We start from the raw sequence: 26,630 nt of genomic DNA, 5'->3' as shown, positions 1-26,630 counted from the left end.
TGTGTTTTTGTTAATAGAATCAAATGCCATTGGGATCCGTGCCAACCTAAGAAGTAGAGGTGGGCCTTTATAATGATGAATGATGTGTATCACATGTATATAGGCGACGAAAGCCAACAATCCCGTTCTCCCGACTAGACAAAGTTAAGATTGCCATATCTAAGCTGAAGTCTAATAAAGCCGCTGGAGCGGATGGCTTGAATGCCGAGCTCTTTAAAGCAGCTGGATATAAGTTGGTTAGGAGCTTTCACCAACTTATCTGTAAGATATCGTCGAAAGAAAGCATGCCCGATGAATGGAACCTCAGTATTGTTTGCCCGACCCTGAAAAAAGGAGACCCTCTAAAAAAAAAAAAAAAAAAAAAATATTCACATTACGGCAGATCCTTGAAAAAAACCCAAGAACACTAAATCGACACCCACCATCTTTTCATAGATTTCAAGGCCGCATATGACAGCATCTACAGGGACGACCTGTATAGAGCCATGTCTAGTTTTGGCATCCCTGCCAAACTAGTCCGTTTGTGCAGGATGACCATGGAGAATTCACGCTGCTCCATAAAGAAGGTTGGAAACAACTTAACAGAACCTTTCGATGTCAAAAATGGTTTTGGACAAGGTGATGCGCTGCCATGCTCACGCGTCAACACTAGAGGCACTATCTTTCAAAAGTCTCTCCAATTGCTGGCATATGCTGATGACATTGACATAATCGGAAGAGCTCAGCGTGTTGTCAATGGGGCTTTTGTGAGTATTGAGGCAGAGGCGGCAAAAATGGGTTTGACGATTAATGAGGGCAAAACAAAATACATCCTGTCGTCAAGAAAGGACATACAACACCGACGTCTTGGTCAAAACGTCACCATCGACAGACGCAACTTTGACGTAGTCAAAGACTTCGTCTACCTAGGCTCCGCTGTAAACGCTGTTTCATTGCACTAAGAAAGCAATTGAGTGGTAAAGTCCTCTCTCAAGGGACCAAAGTGTTGCTATATAAGACACTTATCATCCCCGTCCTGTTATACGGTGCAGAAGCATGGACTATGACAAAAGCGGATGAAAGCACCTTGGGTCGCTTCGAGAGAAAAGTTCTTCGTGTGATCTACGGTCTCGTATGCATCGAAGGGGAGTGGATAAGAAGATGGAACGGCGAGCTGTACGGGCTGTACAGCAACGTAGACATAGTCAGAAGGGTAAAAGTCCAACGACTAAGATGGCTGGGTCACGTAGAGCGCATGGAAACCAGTGCTCCGGCTCGGAAAGTCTTCGAATCCACACCCACAGGACAGCGCAGTAGAGGAAGACCGCTGATCATCGTGGAAGGTGACCTCACCCAAGTTGGAGCGCGAAACTGGAAACATCTATCTAGGGACCGAGCTAGATGGAGAAGTTTGTTGGGTGAAACCCTAGTTCACACAGGACTGTAGCTCAACCTTAAGTAAGTAGGATGTATATCGCACTAATTGGCATACAAGCGCCTTTCAAATAATTTTGATAATACCTCACACACAGTTGCTTTATTCCCTTTCAACATCTTGCCGCCTTTAATAATAAAACATAAGTGACAATACTAAACCTTATATACTTGTTTTGAAAGTCCATATTGTATTCATTTTCAAGGCTTTTACTAGACCTGTAAAAAACATTATTGAAATTATTTAGAAGTTAAAGTGTTCACGGAAAGCTATTTCGAAAACATAGAATATGTGATTACGAGTCGTATGGGGTTTTCCATAGGTAAATACAGATGTCTTTGGAAAATTGATTTTTTTTTTCGGGCGCATGGAACACAATTGGATTTTTTTTTTGTCATTGTATTAGTTTACTTTGTGTCAAATTCCCAGCTAAACATTTGTTTTTAAATCGCAATAGTATTGGTGCAAAGAGGGGTAATCGCTCAACAAAGCTTAATTATATAAATTATTAATTAAAGCAAGCTAGGAAAATACCAAAAAAAAAAAACAAAGTTGGAGAGAATGGTCGCATTCACAAAGCTAGTGGCTACGTAGCCAAGGTATTCTGATTGGCTAAATCTAACTACAAAAGTAGTTAAATTTTCCCTCCGACCGCGACGTAGTGTAAAAATATCGTCTTAAAAGTTAGTTGGCACTGATTTTGACGTTTCACAATCAGGACCCTTATTATGAAATACGAAACGAACGGCAGAAAAAACGAAACCCAGAAAAACAAAACTCATGGCGTAGAGCGATTATGAGAAACGAAAATGGAAAATGGACGAAATAAATGTCAGGGACCCTTCTGAACCCTCCGTCGCTGTGTTCTAGATTCAATAAATAAATGAATGTGGTTGTGCGAAATTGGCCTTTGAGAAAACCAAAAGTTCGCTCTACGGTTATTCTAGCACTGGTTAGGCGTGTATTGAAATTGATTTGCTTTTCGAGAAGGTGCCCATTATTCTTAGGTTTTGAGCTAGAGGGTAGGCAGCATCGCCTACCAGATGGTAGTCGGCGGGCAATAATTGAGTCAATTGATCAGAGAGAGGACTATTTCTAAAAATTCTAGAATCATGTAGTCGACCAATAGCACCTACATAAATATCGATGACTATGAAAACAGCTCGATGGTCACAAACTCATGTTAAAGAAATTAATATGTAAATATATTTGTTAAAATTAATATATATTAAGTGTACCTTGTAAAATAATCAAATGAGTATTTTTTCTATTGTAGTAGTTTATAGGGTTCTTGACCGGCTGATTCATACCTTCATTATAATATTTATAAATGTGTTATTTCAAAATGATGAACTGAATTTGTCAAACATTTTATGTACACATACATATATCATTATATTGGCTTATTGATGGCCACTTAATGTATTAAGCCAAAACGGAACACAACAAATCCAAAATCTCACAAAATGATTTGTGTGCTAAGATTAGGTTAGGTTAGGTTAGGTTATAGTGGCTGTCGAAGATGGAAACGGACACACTTAGGCCAGTGTAATGGCCCATTGTGATAATACATGAATCTTGAGGCTTCTTCCTAAGCTCAATGGAACCAGCTTGAGTCCCTTACGAAACGTGAGAGGCTGATTATACCGATATGATTTAGATCGTTTAGATCGTTAAAGAAGAATGCAGAGAAGATGAAGAACCGTTTTTTACTCTTATTGGCCATACAGCTTCTGCAAAAGTCATTTGAGAATACGCCTAGTCTAGTGGCGTGCTTTCCTATTAGACAGTGTCCGGTTATGACACCTAATATCGATCTTATATGCGATCTGCTTAGAGAGAGCAAGCACTTTAAACATTTTAAATCCAGTGTTGGCCAGAAGTTTTTTGTGACTCGACACGTGTTGATGTTATTCCACCTGGTGCCTGCCCTCCTCACATCGTCTTGCATTAGCAGCAATTCACAAGTAGCGATTGGTATGCCAGTACTTGCCAAAAGTGGTAGGATGGGCTGCAATGTATCATTCCTGGCGAGTGCATCTGCCTTACACTTACCTATAATGTCTTCATGGCCTGGCACCTAGCAAAGGTGAATATTAAACTGTTGCGCCATCTCCATTAGAGATGATCGACAGTTATGGACTGATATAGAGTTTGTAGAGACAGAGTCCAGAGATTTGATAGCAGCCTGGCTATCTGAGAAAATGCGGTCACATTTTCTTTAAGCCAGGAGAATACTGCCTTTATCACCAAAAGTTCCGCCTGGATGAGAATGAATGAGAGACTTAATTTCAGTGGTTCAGAGTACACACCTCCACCAACCCTTTCTTTTGTTTTTGATCCATTTGTGTAAAAATGGATTGACTCATCCTCCAAGAACGTCCTATCCGCACAAAAAGATCTGGGAGGTATAGAAATCTGGAAGTTTCTGTCGAATTGCAGTTGGGTGATGGTGTAGCCTCTGCGTTTGGGAATTGATTCTAAATACCTAAGAATAACGGAGTGTCCAATGTTGTTGTTAGTCCACTGCGACGAAGCTTTGAGGCGAATAGCAGAGCTTCCAGCTATTTGTTTGCTAAATATGTCAAGAGGTGTTAGGTAGAGTAAAGTGTTCAGTGCCGCAGATGGGGTCGTGCGAAGCGTTCCGTTTATACATAGGCAAGCTGAACGTTGGACTTTATTTAACTTATCCCTGTTCATACCTTTCTCTAAAGCAGTTCACCGTGCAGTTCACCGTACTGCCTCGTCTGAGAATTTAAATTGGATTCCTTTAATATAGGAGGGGTTGACAAATGGAATTTTTTATCTCCTCGAAAATAAGGCTAAATCGGTTTTGTGTGGGTTAACACCCAGTCCACACCGATCAGCCCAAAGTATTAGTCTGTCTAAGGTATTTTGTAAGAGTTCTTTTAGGGTGTCACTATGCTTTCCTGAAACCGCTATAGCAACGTCGTCCGCATAGACTATCACTCTCAAGCACTCCGCATACAGACTAGTTAGGATTTCATTCACCACTAGGTTCCAGAGGAGAGGGGATAGAACACCACCTTGCGGTGTCCCTCTACTAACGAATCGTCTACCAGAAGCGTTGCCCAGTTTTGAGTTAATTATTCTGCTTGTAAGCATTAAATGAATTAACTCCCGAAGCAAACTCTCTACATTAAGAGATGTTATTAAATGCACCTTCGATCTCAAGGAAAGCAACCATAGTGAACTCTTTATGAGGGAGGGAATATTCGACGGTGCGTACTAAAGTGTGTATCGTTGTTCCACCTATTTACCTTTACAATAGGCATGTTGAGACGAAGACAAAAGTCTGGTATCAATACTTGCCCTTAAATTGATATAAATCAATTTTCCCAAGGTCTTAAGAAGGAATTATGATAGACTTATAGGTCGTAGATTTTTAGGACTGTGTGCTGAACTTGGTGCTAAATTAAAACGATCACCAGACGACAAGAAACTCTCTTGTTTGCTTAGAATCCAAATAGTATACAAACGTTTTTTTTTCCAATGGATGAACATACTTGAGATTTAAAATCTTTGTCATAAGATCCTTTAAAGAACTAATTAATAACATACTTTTATAAACAAAAAAAATTACGGAAAAGCAACTTCGACTCATTCGAAAATGGCACCGGAATTCTTCTAAACTGTACTCTGGAATTACTACTTTATAATAGTTCGTATTCCTTACGATCTTCTTTAATGTTTCCTTGAAATTGGTCAGATAAAGAAAATCAACTCCGAAAAAGGGATTACCAGATTAAAAATTAAACGTCTAAAAAAACATGCTAAACTGTGACTTTACTTAAAAATTGTTTTCCACAGAATTTTAATTTTAATCTTTAATGTATTTACATTTTCAAAACTTGGCAACCATATGTATTACTCTAGACCTTTGCTGATAGCCTTGATTATTCTCAGCCTTGATTTAGTCTTCTCAAATACTCAATACTCATTCGTTTAATAGCCATTGACAAGATCAGACTTCAGAGTCATATAATCTTCCGCACACGAAACACACAACCCATTTGTATTTTCTACTGTCCGATCCTCTGGCGCTGCGCTAAAAAAAGACAATAATTGTGCGTTTACATTTTTTGAAAACAATACAACTTGGTGATTAAGAGTGTGGCTGCGGCAGCGGCAGTGGCAGTGGTTATTAAAAATCGATCTCGTCATACGAAAATTCCCATGTTAGGGTTTTTTTTTCTTTCCAATAATCTGAATAAACTCGACTTGCTTTTTGATCGCACATAATAAGCCCGTACAAGTTATTGGCATTGATCAGTGTGAGTCTTTTGTTGAATGTTGATAGTCGATTAAAGTTGGTGTGTTATTTCTTTGTGTTTATTTAAAAAAACAACAATTTTAATCAATTTAAAATATTCATAAATCTCTGTTGTTTGGTTTTGAAATACACGCTTAATATTTGTAGGTTGCCAAAATGTTAATGTGGTTCTATGTTTTAACAACGACGACGGTGCTCTGCTGCAGTTCTGTCTCTGCTCAAGATCTCCCCCCGAATATCGCCGGAGTGATTGCGGATATTTTCAATTCAAACGCAACAACAACACAACGACCGGTTGCTACTCGACGGCCGGGATTCGGCGACATTGTGACGTCTGAGCCGATTACTGCAACTTCGCAACCTCAAATTCTGAAGACTGACGATGGAGTGAAGTGCACTTGCGTGCCGTACTATCTCTGTCGGCCGGGAGATAACACTCTGCGAGATGATGGAGAAGTTGACGGTTTTGGAAAAATTGACATACGCTTCGACCCCTATAGCTGTCAGCATTATTTGGACATTTGTTGCATAGATAATCGGACAGTGTCAGAACCAATTAAAACAACACCGGTTGTTAATCGGCCAAACCAGCCCACCGGATGTGGTATTCGTAATGCAAATGTTGACTTTGAGATAACCGGAAACAACGATAACGAAGCTAATTTTGGCGAACTTCCATGGACTGTTGCTCTTTTGAGTACCGACAATGAAGAGTACTTCTGTGCAGGCTCCTTAATACATCCCCAAGTGGTGCTGACCGCTGCGCATTGTGTAAGGAAATACGGACCGAATCAGTTTAAGGCCCGTGCCGGTGAATGGGATTCCCAAACAACGAGGGAGCGTTTGCCGTTCCAGGAGCTCAATGCCCAACAAATAATAATGCATCCAGGTTTCAATCCCCAAAATGTAGCCAATGACTTCGCCCTGGTGGTGATGAGTCAGCCATTTGTTCTAGCAGATCATATCAACGTTGTTTGCCTGCCAGCACCGAATGTGGTACCTGCCGCGGGAGAGACGTGCCTCTCCAGCGGATGGGGTCGTGATAAATTTGGGAGTGCTGGAAAGTACAGTGTGATTATGAAACGAGTTCCACTGCCAGTGGTAGAGTTCGGCCAATGTCAGTCTGTGTTCCGGGCATCACGACTTGGCAAATACTTCGTACTCGATCCTTCTTTCATGTGTGCAGGTGGTCAACAAGGCGTGGACACTTGTACCGGTGACGGAGGTGGTCCGCTGGTATGCTCAGCAGATGCTTCTCAGAACAGATATTATCAAAGTGGTATTGTGGCATGGGGCTTAGGCTGCAATGACCCCATTCCTGCAGCTTATGCAAGTGTTGCACTGGCCCGAACTTGGATTGATGAGGAAATGAATAAGCTAGGATATGGAGTTTCTTCGTATAGCTATTAAGTGGAAATGTATGTGTGATTATGTTAAACAAAAAAATTAATTGAAACAGATTTTACGAGTAATTATTTAATTGTTTAATGATTTTGATCACGTTGATATAATTGCTGGTTGTATGAATAATCATATAAAAGTCTTTCTGGATTTCTCATGAAAGCAATAATGCCGAAATTTTAATTTTGCTTATGTGCGTTTGATTTATGCGACTTCATTAATTTATAACCACACGTTTCAGCTTAAGAGCAATATAACAGATTGAAATGACTTCGTCTTCTTTGGCTATGTAGGTAGCTATAAATGTGTATGGATTATAGAGAGGTACAACGGCAGACTGGTTTTGAAAAGATAGATGGTTCTTAGAATTTTGAACGTCAAATATCACTACTTGAACCGTAGCTGAAATGTTATAATTAACTATGAATTTATGATCAACGAACAGTTGAACCCAATTATACACTGCCAACCTTTAGGATGAGTCCACAAATTTTGGAATCGATTCTCACTTTTCATGGGTATTGGAAGTTTTGTACCCGGAAACGTTACTACCTGTGAAAAGGAACACATTTAACTATTACAAATTTATAAAATCAAAGGGTAAATTGAAAACAAGCGTCGGAATTCTTCAAGGCCAACAAATTAACTGCTAATAAAAAAAGGCGTCATTGCGATAAACGTGCAGAATTTCAAAAACAAAAGGACAAAAATATTGAAATTTTATCATTTTATGGTTAAACAACATTTATTTATAACGGTTTTGTACATTATTTTATAATCACAGGAAATTTGGACCTACGAGAAGCTGCACTTAAATTGTCCTTGCCCTTGTGCAAAAGTTGCACGACTTCTGATTGAGTTCAACTTCTATCAACATTCGCAGTGTGAATGGGGGCATATTCATTTTGGAAAATCCAAGGCAAAGGCCCAAAAATGCGTTTCATTTTTGGAAATAGACTTTCCAAAAAAACATTCATTGTTTTGTGGATCGGCAATATAAGTCTAGTATTAGTAAACACTTCCAACAGCTATTCAAATCGAATATCGATTCCAAAATTTGTGACCTCAACCTAGTGGTTGGCAGTGTACATACAGTGGTGGACAAATATTAATTAGAAACGATACTTTCTTTAGTAAATGTTGGCGCCATATTAATTGTTCAATACAAATGGCAAGTACTTAGTTTAAACTGTTATTAGGCCGGCCATTCACGACACAAAATAACTGCCTAAATTTATATTTTAGGCAAGTCAGTCTTTGCAAAACACAATACAAGTTAACTGTACAGTTTTCAGAGACCTTGTTACAAAAAATTAAATCGCTCTGTAAATATTGCGTGCTTTGATATTGAAAAGACAAAAACAAAAAAGTGCAAAGTAAGAAAATGTATGTGGACTAAGGGAATGTATTTAAAAAGACAAAAAATTGGTCAAACAAAATTGTAAGGACAATTAGGAATCACTTTTAAAGGAGATTTTGCTAATTACTTTGGTTTTTCTTTGGTCTTTCTTAAGCTCTTTCCGGTTATTCGACTAGCTTTCCCAATGCAAAATTGCACTACAAAGCTAGTCAATCCCGAACTGTCATATTAATAACAAATACAAATATATAAAATAAGAAACATTTGTGTTTTCAGAACTTCAAATAGTTTTTTTTTCGAAATTCAATAAAACCAAATAGAAAATATAATACCATTCATTTATATTTGTATTTTAATACCGAAAGATTCATTTTATTTTGAATTCTTGTGTCCTTACCGAGCAGCTGATTGTGAAACGTCAAAACCAGTTTGCACTAACTTTTTAGCTTTGTTTACACTACGTCGGAGGGGAAACTTCAATTACTTTTGCATATGTATATCATGCAATACTTAACACCACTGCCATACTTGGAAAACTGCAACTCTCCTTCCCATACCGAAACCTAATAATGATCAGAAATTAATTGATGGATATCTTCCCATATCCCTTTTTTATTGCTCTTCCATAATTATGGAAAAAAAACATTGCAAACAATGTTGTACGATGAGCCCAAGCCTATCCGCTCTCTTTATCGAAGACTTAGTCGATTTCTTTTCTGCTGGTATCGAACACGCTATTAATTAAATCGCTGTTGTTCGCGGATGATATTGTGGTTATCGCGTCATCTGCAGAATCGCTTCAACTTATATGATAAACCGAATTTTTGAGTACTGTAAAATATGGAAACTAATAGTTAGCATTGAAAACTCCAAGATCATGATTTTCATGATGCCTTAATGAAAAAAGGAGTCAAACAAGACTGCGATACATACTACGGCAATTGCTACCGCGAACAAAGACAGCGTCTATTTGATTGTGGATTTGTTGTTGGAACTAGACTCAGGCAAAAAGTCTTGACTTTGGGTGTGAGCGAGCGCATCACGACAATCCGCATCAAAGCTAAATTCGCCAACATAAGCTTAATATGCGCGCATGCCCTAACAGAGGAGAAATATGAAGACACCAAAGACATATTCTTCGAGCTCTTGGACAAGACTTATGAGCAGTGCCCTGGCTATGACATTAAAATTATCTTAGGAGATTTTAACGCCAAGCTAGGAAGAGAAGACATCTTTGGTCCCACAATCGGGAGATACAGCCTGCACGACACCACCTCCGACAACGGATTCAGGCTGATCGATTTCGCTGCGGAGCGAGACGTTCTGGTAGCAAGTACGCAGTTCACACATCTCAATATCCACAAGAGGACATGGAAATCTCCTGATCAATCAACTTGCAACCAGATTGAACACATTGCGATTGATGCATGACACTTCTCCAGTATACAGGATATCTGAACATATCGAGAGGCCAACATTGACTAATACCACTACCTCGTTGTACCCAAGGTACGGCTACGGATATCCCTATCCAAGCCGAAACAGGGAAGTACTGTGAGAAGATTCGACGTTAGACTGCTACAACCGCAAGAGACATGTCCTTTCCGACCGAGTCTATAATTACCTCTTAAGGAGTCCTATGCTGCCTGTATTAAGCATTTAAAACCTGTGGCAACATTGCCTTGCAGCCATCAGAGATGCTACCTCTGAAGTGCTAGGTTTTACACGGCCACCACAGCGAAACCCCTGGTTTCACTACGAATGCCGGCAAGCACGCAGCAAAACAGGAGGCATATAAAACGGCGCCGCACAGGAGGACCAGAGCTGCTGGCGATCGAGGATAAAGGGGGATGTCACAACAGGAATGAGCTTCGTAAATTTTAACAAAAGGTAAAAAAAACTCCGTAAGGGTACCAGCCACGAACCTAAACCTGCAAAGACGATCAGGGGAACATCGTAATAGAACCGGAGTCTATGTTGAAAATATGGAAAGACCACTTCTTAAAATTATATAACAGCGATGACGAACCGAATTCCGCTGTAAGGGAGATAGAAAGATCTCACCGATGCATTTGATGTCAAAAAAGGTTTTAGACAAAGGAATGCACTGTCATGCGACTTCTTCAACATCGTTTTGGAAAGAATTGTGCAAAACTCAACCGTCAACACTAGAAGCACAATCTTCCAAAGGTCCATCTTATTACTCGGATATGCAGATGATATTGACATAATTGGAAGATCAAAGCGTGATGTCAGTGAAGCGTTTTTGAGCATTGCTCTGATCTCAAGTTTCGATAGGAAATATGATTACCAAGTGCAATTTCTGTCCTGCATTCAAATAGCCTAAGGAACCACCAGGCCTCTGCTGTTCAGGAGGGAAAGTTTTTATTGCAGAAATTACTGATCCACCGGAATCATTAAGAAGTCTTTAATGTCCAGGGTTAAGTCTATCATTAAGATGGATTTTTTTTACCAAACAGCCCTGACGAACCGACATTTTTTTCCATCAGAAAATTGTCAGCGAGTTAATGAACGTTCACCCCAGCAACGCAGAGTGTTATTACTTGCGTAAGCTTTTGCATCACGTTCGAAGACCAACATCATTCAAAAATTTAAAAATTGTTAATAGCGTTGATTATCCTACTTTTTAGAGAGCCTGCTAAGCACTTGGCCTTTTGAAAGATGAGAAACATTGGGACGATACTTTAACTTTTACACGGATTGGAGAACGTGACAGACAATTTTTTCAGGACAGTGATTATCTTTCAGAAACAACGTATGATGCCAACCAACTTTCAATTTTCGTTCAAGAAAATGAACACAAATTAACCTACGACAAGCGACTTGCATACAACACTATAATCGACAACGTGATGCAGAACAGTGTTAAAATGTTCTTGCTTGTGTACCTGGGACTGTGCTCCTGGGACTGGAAAAAACATTCTTAATCAATCTTTTGCTTGATAAATTTAGAATTTAAGGAAAAATTGCATTAGCCTTAGAACCACCAGAGATTTCTGCGACATTACTACAGTATGGAAAAACTTGCAAAGCCAAGAGCTTCCATTTTTTAGTATCTCGAAACAAAGCTCACTAGCTAAAGTGCTTAAAGAAACGACGTTTATTGTGTCGGGACGAACCGACTTTATTAAACAAAGGTTGTTGTTGTGATACTGTTCGCTGGTGATTTTCAGTAAACATTGCCAGTTGTGCCAATAGTTACAAAAATGAAATAAATGCTTGCCTAAAATCGTCGTTTCTGTGGGCTTCTGTCAAACTTTTAAGGTTGACCACAAATGTGAGCGTACATTTGGTGATATTAATAAAGCACAATTTTCAAGAACTCTTTTGGATGTAGGAAATGGAAATATTTTAAATAATGATGGTGAAGTACTAAAAGAACCAACATTAACAAGTAGCGTCACTGGACAAGATGAATTAATAGCTAAGTTTACCCGCAAGTCGCCCAAATTTTAGAGAAAATGGATGATTCTTTCAATGTTTCAGGCCCATCAACAAACTTATCTTTCTATTGATAATCTGACTGATCAAGATAATGCTCTTGATATTCCAATTGAATTTTTGAATACATTAGGACTTCCTCTGCATAGACTGGACTTCAAAATTGGGGCTTCAATAATACTTATGAGGAATTTAAATGCACCAAAATTATGCAATGGTACTAAAGATTACGGATATTAACTATGCAGAAGAACGTGATTGAAGCTAAAATTCTTTCCGACTCAGCCCAAGCCCAAGGATACCGATGGCTACTAACGAATACCCGTTCGAATTCAAACGAGTACAATTTCCTATAAAGCTTTGTTTTGCTATGTCTATCAATAAGGCACTGGGATAGACAATGAAGGTGGTTGCAGGCCTTGACATGACAAATCCCTGTTTTACCCACGCACAATTATTACAAATTATGTTGCTTGAAGAACAAAAAATATTGTTTACAAAGAAGAATAATAACCGTAATAGAAATATGTACAAATATAATATTTAAATTATAAAAATAAAAAAGGTACAATATAAGAAAAAACAGCATTGCCTTATCACTAATTAAATCGTTTCAGAGATTTTAAAAGTAACAAAACCGAGTTCTAATATCCCAGACCCCAAATTAGAGAGTCTGATAAATCGAAGTTCTATCTCAAACTAAGATCTACATCAGAGTTCTAACGCTTGAGAACTTGATAAAGAAATGAGTTAGAACTCAATTAAGGTCTTATTTTACAATAAACCTAGTTTTAGGAACTAGAATTTTGTCAGCAAAAAATTTGTAAACATTTCCGAAAATTATAACCATTGTATATTATCTTTTTTAAATAACCCGTGTTATTTTCAATTTATGTTTGTAATTTTTATTATTTCTCAAATATAGTTTCTTCCTACCAAATTTGCATTTTTTTAAGATTTGAAATATTCAAAATGATTGAGAATTTTTAAACTAGGTGTGTGAAATAAAAAAATGTTCGAATGACAAAAACAACCCTTTTCATTTTGAACCGCTTCTATACTATGCGTCAAGGACTGAACAAACTTTTTGAAATTTACTTACTGGAATAGCGTTCCATTGCCTTTATATTTCGGGTTGGCTGAAGAATTTTTCAGATCCCTTCACAAGTTCTCAATCGGTTTGATATGAAAGAGTCAAGCACTCACAAATTTTGAAGAATTGCAAAAATATGAATTCATAAGCTTATTGGTAAGTTATGAATTTAAAAAATTATTCATAAGGTTTTCAGAGACTATTGAATTTAAAAAAAATAAAACTTATAACAAAATAAATCCAAGCGCCCTGGTTGGTGATTTGAAATACAAACAAATAATCCAGAAGCTAGTGACTTATGAATTAAAAAATAAAACTCATTAGCATCAGTTTTTATTTATTTGTGCATACAATCGAATTTATTAAAAAGCAATAATTTATTATAAATCATGTTTGCAGGTCAAATGGGTTATCATGCTCTCTCTTAAATAGTGTTATGAAAATTTGTAAAACAAAAGCATTTTAACTTACATAATACGTACATACATATGTTGAAGTACAAAGATCAATCACAAACCAATTGTTCAGTGACTAGTAAAGTGACAAGTTTGCATTAAAGTGATATCAAACCTAAACCAACCTAATTTAAAAAAAAAAATAAAATACTTTGATTTGTTGCAACAAATAAATATTCTGTGGGTGAAATGAGTATCCGGGAAGCTAAAAGATAAAACGTAACCTCTTATAGAGTAGTTAACCAACTTAATTATAAATACATTTTTCTTAATTTATAAGTCACTAACTTATATATGAATTATTTTTCGTTTTATTCCTACAGAAGTCACTAAAAAGCAAATAACTTAAATGTATTAGTTTCAAACCATACATCTTGCTAAAAATGTCAAATGAGGAATATTGTAATCAGCATACGGAAGTATAACCTCTTTCAAAATAACAGGTTATCCATTTTGCGGTTTCAAAAGTATAGGGTTGGAAACTGATATCTGTCAAACTAAGTTGTGAAAACAACTTGTTTCTCATTTGAAAGTCTGATATTTACGAAAATTGATCGATTAACTATGGCACAACGCATGCAAATCGTTAAAACCTGCTACAAAAATGGTTATTCTGAAAATTGTGAAGAAATTTGAAGAGACTGAATTGGTTACGATATTGTAAGGCCTGTGCATCATCATTTCACTCGTACCCAGCCCCGTCTAGAGGGCAGGGGAAAGGGGGGGAAAATACCCCGGGCCCATGATTTTCTATAGGGCCCGTTAAATTTAAAGCAACGAGGAGTGTTTTTTTTTTTTAAATATATTCTATATTCATCATCAACATTCCTATTCCCAAACTAAGCAACTTACCGAATCTCACTGAAGCGATAGGAGACCTTGAATCAAAAAAAAGCTTTTAGAGTCTCTTGCCCAGTTAAATATAGCCGTAAACCCCTTCATTCTTGGTGGAATGAAGAACTGTCCAGTCTTAGGAAAATGACGAGGACAATTTTCAATATCTGCCACAAACATAAGTTTTACCAACCGTATAAAGACTCTCTTAAAATTTACAAGCAAGCCCTGTCATCAGCCAAAAGACAAGGCTGGAGAGAATACTGTCAATCAATCGAAGACATAAAGGACTCCGCAAGGCTCAGCAAAGTTTTATCGAAGGAACATTGTAATCCTTCATTTTTAAAAAAGCCTGATGGAACCTGGACAGCCTCCCCAGCCGAATCTCTTCAGCTACTTGCGAGAATGATAACCCCGAATCGCTTGAAACCACAGAGCTAAACGTAGCTCATGTGGAGCAAGTCAATTCCGTCATAACCAGAAAAAATATTTTGTGGGCCATCAATACTTTTTCTCCATATAAATCCCCAGGCATGGATGGCATACTGCCAGTTATGCTTCAAAAGTTGCATGATGTGGCAGCTCCATGCCTGGAACAAATTTTCAAAGGATGTCTGCTTCTCAAACATGTGCCCATGTCGTGGAGACAGGTCAAAGTAGTTTTTATCCCGAAAGTGGGTAGGCGAGGTCACGAATCCGCGAAGGATTTCAGACCAATAAGCTTAACATCTTTTGTGCTTAAAACCTTGGAGCGCATTCTTGATTACCATATTAGAGAAATCCTAGTTGGACGAACTCTCGAAAGCTCTCAGCATGCTTATCTTAAGGGCAAATCTGCGGAGACTGCCCTCCATGAGGTAGTGCGTACTGTAGAACAAACAATCCATTATATAGAATTTACTCTTGCCACCTTCCTAGACATAGAAGGTGCTTTTAAAAACGTCCTAACAGAATCCATAGAAGAATCGCTCGTTAAGTTCGGTGTAGAAGACTTCATTCGAGAATGGATTATTTCCATGCTCAGTGGTAGGAAGATTCGAGCCTCTCTAGGCAATACAATCGCAGCAAAACACGTGAGTAGGGGAACACCCCAGAGTGGTGTCCTTTCACCTCTTCTATGGCTTCTGGTCATGGATACAATTCTCGTTAAATTAGAGAGATGTGGAGTGAAGGCGGTAGCCTATGCGGATGATTTGGTTCTATTGGTGTCAGTAAAGTACACCTCTGTGATTAGTGAAATCACGGAGTCAGCTTTGAAGAAAGTTAGCAACTGTGCCACGAGTTGTGGATTAGGAGTTAACCAAAGTAAAACTGAACTGTTGCTCTTTACCACCAAAACTAAAGTACCGCCCTTCATGCTACCTGGACTCAACGGTCAAATCCTATCATTGTCTTCCAGTGCAAAATATTTGGGAGTTATACTAGACCCTAAACTAAACTGGAAACTAAATATTGAAGTACGGGTTAAGAAGGCCTGTGTTGCCTTCTACCCCTGCAGCAAAACTTTCGGCAAAAAGTGGGGACTTCAGTCGAAGATGATTTTATGGACGTACGTATGGCTCGATTGTGTGGTGGCCTGCTCTTAGAAAAGCCTATAATATTAATAAGCTAAAGAAGGTTCAGAGAACAGCTTGCGTGGGCATCACAGGGGCCATGCGTACTTGCCCAACGGATGCCTTAAACGTTATTTTGGATCTTCTACCCATCGACCTTTTTATTAAATACATAGTTTCCTGCAGCGCTATTAGGCTGAAGGAATCAAATAGCTGGTTGTCAAAACCTTATGATCACAGCAACACTACGAAATTGATTCCCTCAGATATTATCTCGGTAGACACTGACTACTGTGCTCCTACTTTGAACCATAGTAAGGGTTTTAAGGTTATTTTCCCATCGAGGGATGATTGGGAGGATGACATCGTGTCGATAGGTTTCGATACAATCATCTTTACTGACGGCTTAAAGATGGAGTGCGGAGTTGGTTCTGGGATCTTTTCTGAGTCCCTAAATGTAGCCAAATCCTTTAGGCTTCCTGACTTTGCTAGCGTTTTTCAGGCTGAACTGCTGGCAATAAGGGAGGCATGTAAGATACTTAAACAAAACCCAAACCAAAACCGAAATGTGGCTATCTTTACAGACAGTCAGGCAGCTGTCAAAGCCATTAACTAGGCCATATCCTCATCTTAATTGGTCCAGCAATGTCGCGATGAGCTTGCGAACCTGAATATTAACCAGGCAAGGATCGGCCCTTCATAGCTCACTTGCGGAAATGGTTAACATTCCTCTTGGTGCTATGAAGGGTAAAATCTTTTCTATCTACCAAACTGAATCAAACCGAAGGTGGAGCAATTTACCCAACTGCATTATATCTAGGAAGATATGGCCCACCTATAACAAAACCCGTACAAACGATCTTCTATGCAGTCCAAGGCAAGACATAGCCAGGATTGTTGCGGTTTGTACCGGACATTGGCCTATAGGAGTTCATGAAGAGAAGTTGGGTATCTCTTACAACACCTTTTGCCGTAGTTGTAGTGGCCAAAGAGAAAGTGAAACCATAATCCATTTCCTCTGCAAATGTCCTGCTGTGGCAAACACCAGAATGAAATGCTTTGGAAAAGCTTTCATTCAAGAACTTGATAAGCTATCTGAGACAAAGATTAGAGACCTAATAATTTTTCTCAATGCGACGAAATGGCTCTAACATAATCGCTATGAAGCTTCTCTATCAATCTATCCCTTTCAATCAAAGGTCAAACGAGTTTTTGGTATCAAAACGGCGCGCGCACTACTGCGCTTATTGGATCTCAGGCTAGGTTGCCTTGAGATCGCCATTTCTACCTACCTACCTACTATTCCCACTTATTTTTAGGGGCCCGAAAATTTAAAATCATTAATGCTTTCGCAATTGGGCCCTGGTTTGCATGTTGTCTACCAATCTATCAGCCACAATCTTGCCGATCTTGGCCCCCGATTATTATTGGCTTACTCTCGATAATATTTAATGAAAAATTGGGCAACTCTGAAGTATTGAAAGAAAGTTATAAAAAAGTTTTTCGCTTTTCTTATTTAATTTAACGTACATTTATTTTATTTTGAAAATTTGAAGTGTCAAAAAAGGGGCCCGGAAACTTAAAATAAAACACCGATTGACCGGAAATCTCACACAAACGTTTTCCAATTGTGGTTTCCGTAATACTAATTAATTATTATATTGAATAAGTTGTTTACTAAAGATATGAAGGATATCAAACTTCAAAGTGTGTATATAGCGAAAAGTTGTACTGTTGGTGTTGTTCAAAAGCGATCCAACTTATTTAGCAGCAGTGCCCAACGTTGGGAAATTCTTAAAAAAAAATTGCCAAATCCCTTCACAAAATTTCAGATACAAGATGGTCAACAAGAATTGAGGCAGTGAAACCATTTGCAAATCATCTAAAAAACCTTAGAATATCATAAGAAGCCTTAAGTGACAATAATTTAACTGCTGAAGCTCTAAGAGATGTAAATGGAATGAATGCGTTCTAATGTCTTCGATTTGGTGCAAAGTTCTTTGTGTTTTCTTTCTTTAAGCCAAAAACACGACTATTGATGTTGAAATTCGAAATCTCGACAACTTGATCTCCCATCCGATTATTCGGAACGGATTAGATCAAATTTGATCGGAATGCAAAGCAGTAGGTGATGTTCCAGAATCGTTTCCATCGAACCGAAAAAGGCAATTAAAGAGACATTTTGGAGAAAATCGAGGAGTCGGAGAGCAAATGGAAACAGACGAAGAAATAAAATTTTAAGGAAAACAACTTTTACGTCATAGTTGATTCAATTATATCTGGAATTTCTCGTCAGGACGATACGATGAAAAATTTGGATGCTACATTTTCATTTTTATGGCAGTTTTTAACTATGAACGAAATTGGAATTAAAAACTCCTTTACAAGGTTACCAAAAGTATAACTCGCATGTTTCCCAAGAGTTGAAAGAAGAAATAATCCATATGAAACCCATTTATGGAGCCAATTTTGAAGCAGAACTTAGAGACGATTTTTTTCTTGTGTTGCTCTCCGTGTGTTTTCCACCATATCTGTTACCGTAGCATTACCAAACGTTCATTTAGCGTCACTAGAACAAAGAATTTTCATCCTACGTGCTCATCACAAGCTCGCGTTTCCGGACATGCTACACAATGCATCGAAGCACCTTTGGCAAGGAAATTCAATTTCAGTATTCCTCACTTGATCAATATGTTAATATGTTAATAAACAAAACTGTCGTATTTGAGGTTCTAAAAATCCTCAAGTAATTACCATTACATCCACAAAAAGTCACTGTTTGGTGTGTTCTTTAGTCCGAAGGTGCGATAAGACCTTACTTTTTCGAAAACGACGATGGAACGACTATCACCGTCATATCGGAGCGTTATGATCATATGATAACCGCCTTTTTTTGCCTGCTATTGAAGAATATGACTTTGAGAATATTTGGTTTCAACAAGACGGTGTCACATTCAACACAACTCTAGCCAATATTGCTTCATTGCAAGAGACATTTGCTGGCGGCGTAATTTCTCGTTGTGGCGATATCAACTGGCCACCAAGATTATGCGATTGGACACCGATTTGATCATTTTTGTGGGGCTACGCGAAAGCCCGTGTTTATGCAGAAAAACCTTTAAATCTTGAGCACCAACGTTCGTCAAGTTATGGCTGAGATACCGCCCAACATGTGTCAAAAAGTGGTCAAAAATTAACTCAAAAGAATCGATGCTTGCAACAATTCGCATGTTGGTCATTTAAATGATGTTACACAAAATGTTAACGTTCAAACTTTAACACAATGAGCTTACTCATTTCAACTGTGCAGCTTTGGTTTTAAATTATTTTACATTCTGATCAAGGTATAAGTTTATTCATTAGAAAGATTAATTACGAATTGTTTGAATCCGATCACCACGTTTGCAGATAATTATAACAAAATTAAAGTTTTTTCTAATAATTTTTCGAAAAAAGCGACTGATGTTTCTGAAATAAAAAAAAAATTAAGCGAAGAAGAGACTAAGTCCGACCATTCACGATACAAAATAACTGCGGAAATTGGGGTTTGTACAGATTGTTTGTGCGGTTTGTAAAATTAGCAGTGTAAAAATCAAAACACTATTGGGCAGGTTCAGACGACATTAGGGACTTAAGGCAAGTTTCTATCATTTGATTGGTCAGCTGTCAAAAACTTGCCTTTCAATTAAGGCAACTTTCTTGGAAAGTTGACTGGAAAGTTAGTCAAGAAATATCTCCCTTACTTTTCAAGTGAATTTGATGCCACCAGCCCATAAACGGTTCAAAACTGTAACTTTTTTTGGATGCATTGGTAGCTCTTGCAATGCTTCTGGCTGATATTCACTAGAAAATCGACAATTCTGCTCATAAACGTACCCATTGGGCCAAAAATGAGGGTCGATTAAACTGATCATAAAATGGAAGAAGCGGCCGATGAACTTTATTAACAGAGCACGCATTTTTATAATAAAATTCAATAATTTCCTAGCGTTGTTCGTTTATAAGACGATTCATGGTTAAATTATAGAATAAACTCAAAATGCTTGACAGTGAAACAAAACACAAAACATGCTTCAGCTGTTTAAACCAGTGTTGCCAAAAAGTTAAAGATTAAAAATCAACCTTTAGAAACTTGGCTTACTTTCAAGTCGCTTATGTCGGTCGTCTGCCCATTGTCTGTTAGAGAAAAAAATGTATTTATGCTCATATATGTATAATGGAAGGAGCTGCATACTTTTAGGATTGCTTTGAAGTTGTTTAACGGCTCATATTATGATTAAACTTCGAAAAATGTATCCAGTTGCAAACGACCTAAAATAATTTTTGTAAAATAATAAAGGGTTTTCAAATAAGGATTTGACAACTTGCTTAATCGAAAAACGATTAAACCAAGATCCATGCAAAATAAGCCATTTCAACCTGGGTAACATAAAGTGGGTATGGGATCCTGATGAATTATGTCTACTTGCATTTAATATTAGTAATGAATGTGAATACGAGGTATCAGATTCTTTTTCAGAACGAAATTATGTATACTCAAATAAATAATTTTAAAAATAATTAATTTAAATCGTATACTTGATCTCATATTTATCGATAGTGAAATTGTTGCTGATGTCACAAATTGTAACTATCCTTTTTTTAAAAATAACCACCTAGCCTTAAGTGTTAAACTTAGTTTCTATGACTATTTTAAACGTGTAATGGGAAGAGTAGTTAAATGTGATTCCAAAAAATCATGCATCAACTAAATTCGGTTTCTTGAAACTACATATATCGTTCATAATTATGAGCACGCGGATATAACTTATTGCTGGGGACAATTTAAGAAACAATAAACTTGTTTGTACCTAAAGTTGTTGCCTTTAATAATTCAAGGCCGTATTGATGGAAAAAGTGTTATCAAACTTAAATAACCAACAAAATAAATCGTATAAATTATATCGAAATTCCGTCAATGATATTGCACTTCGGAGTAACTATCTAGGTCTTAAAAAGAATTCGATTTTGTACATTCATTTTTATACAAGGATTATCTGTGTCGTACTGAATCTTGCTTGAAACAGAATAGTAAACATTTTTGGCCGTACATCAATAACAAAAAGTTCTCTAACGGGATACCAAACTGCAACATAAATATTATATGCAACCTCTTTGCACATTTTTTTTCAATCAGTTTACTCCCCTTATGCTCCTCAAAATTATTCATCAGTTATGAGTGATAATTCCATCAATATAGGCAGCTTAAACTTAAGCTGCAAAGATGTTGAGCCAGCTCTAAGCGATATCAATAATGATAGTCAACCAGGACCTGATGGCATTCCACCAATTGTATTGAAGAATTGTGCTCTTGCTCTTTCAGGGCTATTAACTCAACTGTTCAATGTTTTCTCAAAAAGCCTTTTTCTTGACGTTTGGAAAATTTCCTATATTATTCCTATCCATAAATCTGGCTCTGAAAAGGATGTTTCTAATTACCGTCCTATAAGTAAATTGTCTACGATTCCCAGAATTGTCGAGAAAATAGTTTATAAAAAACTAACCTTTATTCTTAAAGAAACGATTGTGCCATCTCAGCTTGGAAGATCCACTAGCTATTTTTTGTAACCAAATCACTAGAAATCTCGAAAATTGTTTTCAAACTGATTTAGTCTTTACGGACTTTTCAAAGGCTTTCGATAGGTGCAACAATTTCTCATAGGTAGAACACAGTTTGTCCGCGTTAATGATTTATGCAACCTCTGGTGTTCCTCAAGGAAGCCACTTGGGACACCTTCTATTCCTGATATTAATCAATGACATACCAACCGCTATCAACAATTCACTCTGCCTAATGTTTGCGGATGATATCAAAATGTTCCTCTGTATCAAATCGTTGGACGATTGTCTGTTACTTCAAAGTTACCTTGAGCGGTTATCTGCTTTTCTAAATGCCAATCTTTAACTTCCTCTCGCAGTCTTCGTACACTTTGTTTTGAATACGAAATAAATAAAACACAACTTACTAAGCTTAGAGAAAAGAAAGACCTTCGGTCATTATTTTATGCTTATGTGAGATCCATCTTAGAATACTGCTCAGTAATTTTGAATCCTTTTTATAAAATTCACTCTTTAAGGATTGAAAGGATTCAGAAAAAATTTTCGCGAATTGTAGTTCACCGACTTAATTGGAACATTGAAATGCCTGAGCCTCCTTATGAAACCAGATGTAAACTCCTTGGTCTAACACCACTTGATATTCGTCGTCGGTATTTTTCAGTAGTCTTCATTCGTGATATTATTACTTCTCATATAAACTGCCCTTTACATTTGTCCTTAGTCGATATTTATGCTCCGTTTAGACAAACGCGATCTTGCACTCTATTTCATGAATCCATCATAGAGTAAACTATGGTTTCAATGAGCCTCTAACTCGATGCATTAGAGAATCTAATATCATTTGTAATAATGTTGACTTCTTTTCCTACCAAAGTCGAGAATCTTTTAAAAAATATTTATGATATTTATTACTTAACTCCTAGACTGGTATTTTAAGCCTTAGCCTTACATAATTAGATATAAAGGGTGTCCCAAAATTAACGCAAGATTTGAATTAAATAGAAAACGTCGTTTTTAGTCTTTTGATAGTTATATTTTTATTGACTCGTAAAGTACATAGGATAGGGTTATGTATGGAATAACAAATCGGACAAATGGCCTCCACGGCTTTGCATGCACATGCGCACTCTTTTGTTGAAATTTTCCATGACCATTCTGCATATACATATGTGGCTGAATTTCGTTGATGCAGCATTGAATCTCCACCTTTAATGCACGGGTGGTTGTGGGCTTCTTGACATAGACTTGTGATTTCAAATAATCCCATAAAAAGAAGTCTAATGGTGTTAAATCACACGATCTAGGAGGCCAATTTTGATCACCAAAACGAGAGAGGACACGACCTGGAAATGTCTCATGCAGTAATTGAATTGTTTCACGGGCTTTATGACATGTGGCACCGTCTTGTTGAAACCACATATTGGACACATCAATATCATCCAATTTTGGCAAAAAGAACTGTGTAATCATGTCGCGATATCGAGCACCAGTAACAGTCACTGCTTGACCAGCATCATTTTCAAAAAAATATGGTCCAATTATGCCTCCAGCCCAAAATCCACACCATACAGTCACGCGTTGTGGATGCATTTGTTTTTCGACAATCACATGTGGGTTTTCCGAACCCCAAATGCGGCAATTCTGGCGATTGACAAAGCCATCAAGAAGAAAATGTGCTTCATCGCTTAGGATGATTTTGCTCGAAAAATCAGGGTCCATTTGTTGATGTTCAATAATCCATTCAACGTACTCTCTTCTCTGTCCATGGTCATTAGGCTTCAATTGTTGTGTTAATTGAATTTTGTAAGCATGAAGACACAGATCTTTGGTGAGTATACGCTGTAGAGAGGTTCTTGAAATTTGCAATTTTTGTCCACGACGTCGAATTGAGGTTCCTAGATTGTCAGCAACACTCTCACGCACTGCTTCGACATTCACATTTGAACGGCTCGTTTTTGGACGACCAGTGTGTTTGGCGTCTCCAACGGATCCAGTCTCCACGAATTTTTCAATTAATCTCTTCACAGTTGACGAAGTTAAAACACTATTCCGACCATATTTTCTATGAAATTTTCGAACTGCAGCCGCCAAGCTTTCACTATTTTTGAAATATTCTTTAATAATGAAGACACGTTGTTCTATCGTGTAACCCTATACTGTTAGCTGTCAAATTGCTTTTTTTCAGGGTTGCCAACACTTCACTGCACAAATGGCGGCAAATTCAAATCATGCGTTAATTTTGGGACACCCTCTATTTATTTATATTTTATTTGCTATACTAAAGTTAAAACCTTGTTTCTGAAGTCTGTAAGCTTATATTTTATTTGTTATTTATATTATATTAATCTGCTTAATGAATAAATAAATAAATAATGTGGTCTTAGCGATGCCCAAATTGTGAGAATGCCATGGAACTGACTGATTTGGAAGTTGCAAGCTATGTGAACATCGGGTGCCTAGTACCTCAACTGGAGATTGGGTTCTAACCCCAGTTCAAAGAGAGGAGGAGAGGTGTTTCCACTAAGGCGCTTTTCCACATCCCGACGGCAGCGGACGAATTCCCGAACTGGAATCAACGGTGGCGTCTACAGTTCCAGTAAGGTTGAACTACTTAGTGAACACCTTATAGGGCTTCTTCGACACATTCGGAGCCCAGGCCTGTAAGGAGCGGTTTATCCGGCTCCCCGTCCTTTGATTTATACTAACGATCTGGCTCTCCAGGGTTTGTGCCGTCGGGGTGACTTCCTGGCCACGTAAACAATACCTTTAGTTGCGAAGCACCAACAAGCCTCGGATACGGACGGACTCAATGTTAGCAACCCACTCAAACGAAATAAGGACAACGAACTTCGGATTTGTACGTGGAATGTTAGGCCCCTTAACAGACCAGTGCAGCCGAACAATTAGCGGAAGCCCTAAACAGCTTCAAGGCAGATATTACCGCCATCCAAGAAGTGCGATGGGATGGACCGGGAAAACGCAAACTAAAAGACAACGATGTATACTACGGCGACTGCTACTAAGAACAAAGACAGCGTCTATTTGGGTGTGGATTTGTTGTTGGAACTAGACTCAAGCAAAAAGTCTTGAGTTTCAACAGTGTGAGCGAGCGCATCACGACAATCCGCATTAAGGCTAAATTCGCCAAAATAAGCCTAATATGCGCGCATGCATTTGATGAAGACACCAAAAACATATTCTTCGAGCTTTTGGACAAGACATATGAGCAGTGCCCTGGCTATGACATTAAAATTGTCTTAGAAGATTTTAACGCCAAGCTAGGAAGAGAAGATATCTTTCACAATGGGGAGATACAGCCTGCATGACACCACCTCCGACAACGGATTCAGGCTGATCGATAGTAGCCAGAACGCAGTTCACACATCTCAATATCCACAAGGGGACATGGAAATCTCCTGATCAATCAACTTGCTACCAGATTGCAAGATCGAGGCTCTTATAACCTCTTAAGGAGTCCTATGCTGCCTGCATTAAGCATTGAAAACCAGTGGCAACATTGCCTTGCATCCATAAGAGATGCCGCCTCTGAAGTGCTAGGTTTCACACGGCCACCACAGCAAAACCTCTGGTTTGACCACGAATGCCGGCAAGCACATGCAGCTAAACAACAGGCATACAAAACGGCGCTGCACAAAAGGACTAGAGCTGTTCGTGAGCTCGACGAGCAGAAGAGAGAAACATCGGCTTTTTAGATGGAAAAAAAGAGAGCATGAGAAGCTCGCAATCGAGGAGATAGAGGGATGTCACAACAGGAATGAGGTTTGTAAATTTTACCAAAAGGTAAAAAAACCTCCCAAGGGTACAGCCACGAACCGAAGCCTGTAAAGACGGTTAGGGAAACATCGTGCAGAATGACGATGGAGAATGTACGCTGCTCTTTCAAGGCCGGAAAAGATCTCACCGATGCATTTGATGACAAAAAAGGTGTTAGACAAGGCGATGCACTGTCATGCGATTTCTTCAACATCGTTCTGGAAAAAATTATGCAAAACTCAACCGTCAACACTAGAGGCACAATCTTCCAAAGATGCTTTCAATTACTCATATACGCAGATGATATTGACATAATTGGAAGATCAAAGCGTGATGTCAGTGGAGCGTTTTTGAGCATTGCGACGAAAGCGAAGAAGATGGGTTTAGTGGTCAATGAGGGCAAAAACGATACTGAACAATGACGTCTTGGACAAAACGTCACCATGGACAGCTATAACTTTGAGGTAGATGAGGACTTTGTCTACCTAGACACCGCTATAATCACAGACAACGACACCAGCGCTGAAATCAAACAAAGAATAACTCTTGCAAATTGTTGCTTCTTTGGACTTAGAAGGCAATTGAGAAGTAAAGTCCTCTCTCGAGCATGTAAAATCACCATCTATAAGACACTCATCATCTCGGTTCTAATTTATGGCGCTGAGGCCTGGACCCTGTTAAAGAAAGATGAGAGCGTTTAGGATGCTTCGAGAGAAAAATTCTTCGGCCGATTTTCAGTCCCGTACGCATAGATGGAGAATGGAGGAGAAGATATAACGACGAACTGTACGGGTTGTACAGCGACACTGACCTAGTTAGCAGAATAAAAGTCCAACGGCTTAGATGGCTGGGTCATGAAGAGCGAATGGACATCAACGCTTCAGCCCGGAAGGTCTTCGAATCCAATCCCGAGGGACGGCTCAGTAGAGGAAGACCGCGACTCAGATGGCGCTCCCAGGTGGGAGAGGACCTCAAACAACTTGTCTTGCCAAACTGGAGACAGCTAGCTAGGGACCGAGCTGGCTGGAGACCCATGTTGGTTGAGGACCAGGTCCTCCCCGGACTGTAGCGCCATCTTAAGTAAGTAAGTAAGCTCGAAGCTTTCGAAACTTGGACCTACCCGTTGTCTTACTAAACTTGTTAATGCCTCCGAAGTTTGGTAAAACTTCTTGTGCAGCAGTTGCTCGTTCGTATACGATTTAATTAAGCCATATGCTCGACGTAATAATTGTCACCAAAATATTAATACTTGTTATATAAACTACAAATGTGGAATTCAATAAAACTTTTAAAATTTTGTTGATGAATATACTAAAACTCACTTCTGTATCAATGTTGTTGATATAGTAAATAGGTATTAAACACTACCAATTGCCCCTGCTAGTAAGTATT

The 26,630-nt window shown here is 38.3% G+C and overlaps 1 protein-coding gene across 2 annotated transcripts; it reads left to right on the top strand.

The window, feature by feature from the left end:
* Window positions 1-5,372: 5,372 nt before the first annotated feature.
* Window positions 5,373-7,168, top strand: LOC129940084 (phenoloxidase-activating factor 2). 2 transcript variants are annotated; one of them, XM_056048327.1, is made up of 2 exons: window positions 5,373-5,709; window positions 5,856-7,168. In XM_056048327.1, exon 2 carries the CDS (start codon window positions 5,865-5,867, stop codon window positions 7,116-7,118), a length of 1,254 nt encoding a protein of 417 aa, XP_055904302.1. In that variant the 5' UTR covers window positions 5,373-5,709; window positions 5,856-5,864; the 3' UTR covers window positions 7,119-7,168. The 2 variants fall into 2 exon arrangements, with proteins under 2 accessions (XP_055904302.1, XP_055904303.1); XM_056048328.1 differs by having other exon boundaries at window positions 5,373-5,748.
* The last annotated feature ends 19,462 nt before the right edge of the window (window positions 7,169-26,630 follow it).

The sequence above is a fragment of the Eupeodes corollae genome, chromosome 1, assembly GCF_945859685.1.
Source record: "Eupeodes corollae chromosome 1, idEupCoro1.1, whole genome shotgun sequence".
In the NCBI taxonomy this organism is placed as follows: Eukaryota; Metazoa; Arthropoda; class Insecta; order Diptera; family Syrphidae; genus Eupeodes; species Eupeodes corollae.
Note: the sequence above shows the minus strand (reverse complement) of the source record. Positions and strands in the feature narration are given on the sequence as shown.

What these genes read in the sequence shown, in the direction of transcription:
- LOC129940084 (XM_056048327.1), top strand. Translation starts at nt 5,865, where the DNA reads ATGTTAATGTGGTTCTATGTTTTAACAACGACGACGGTGCTCTGCTGC.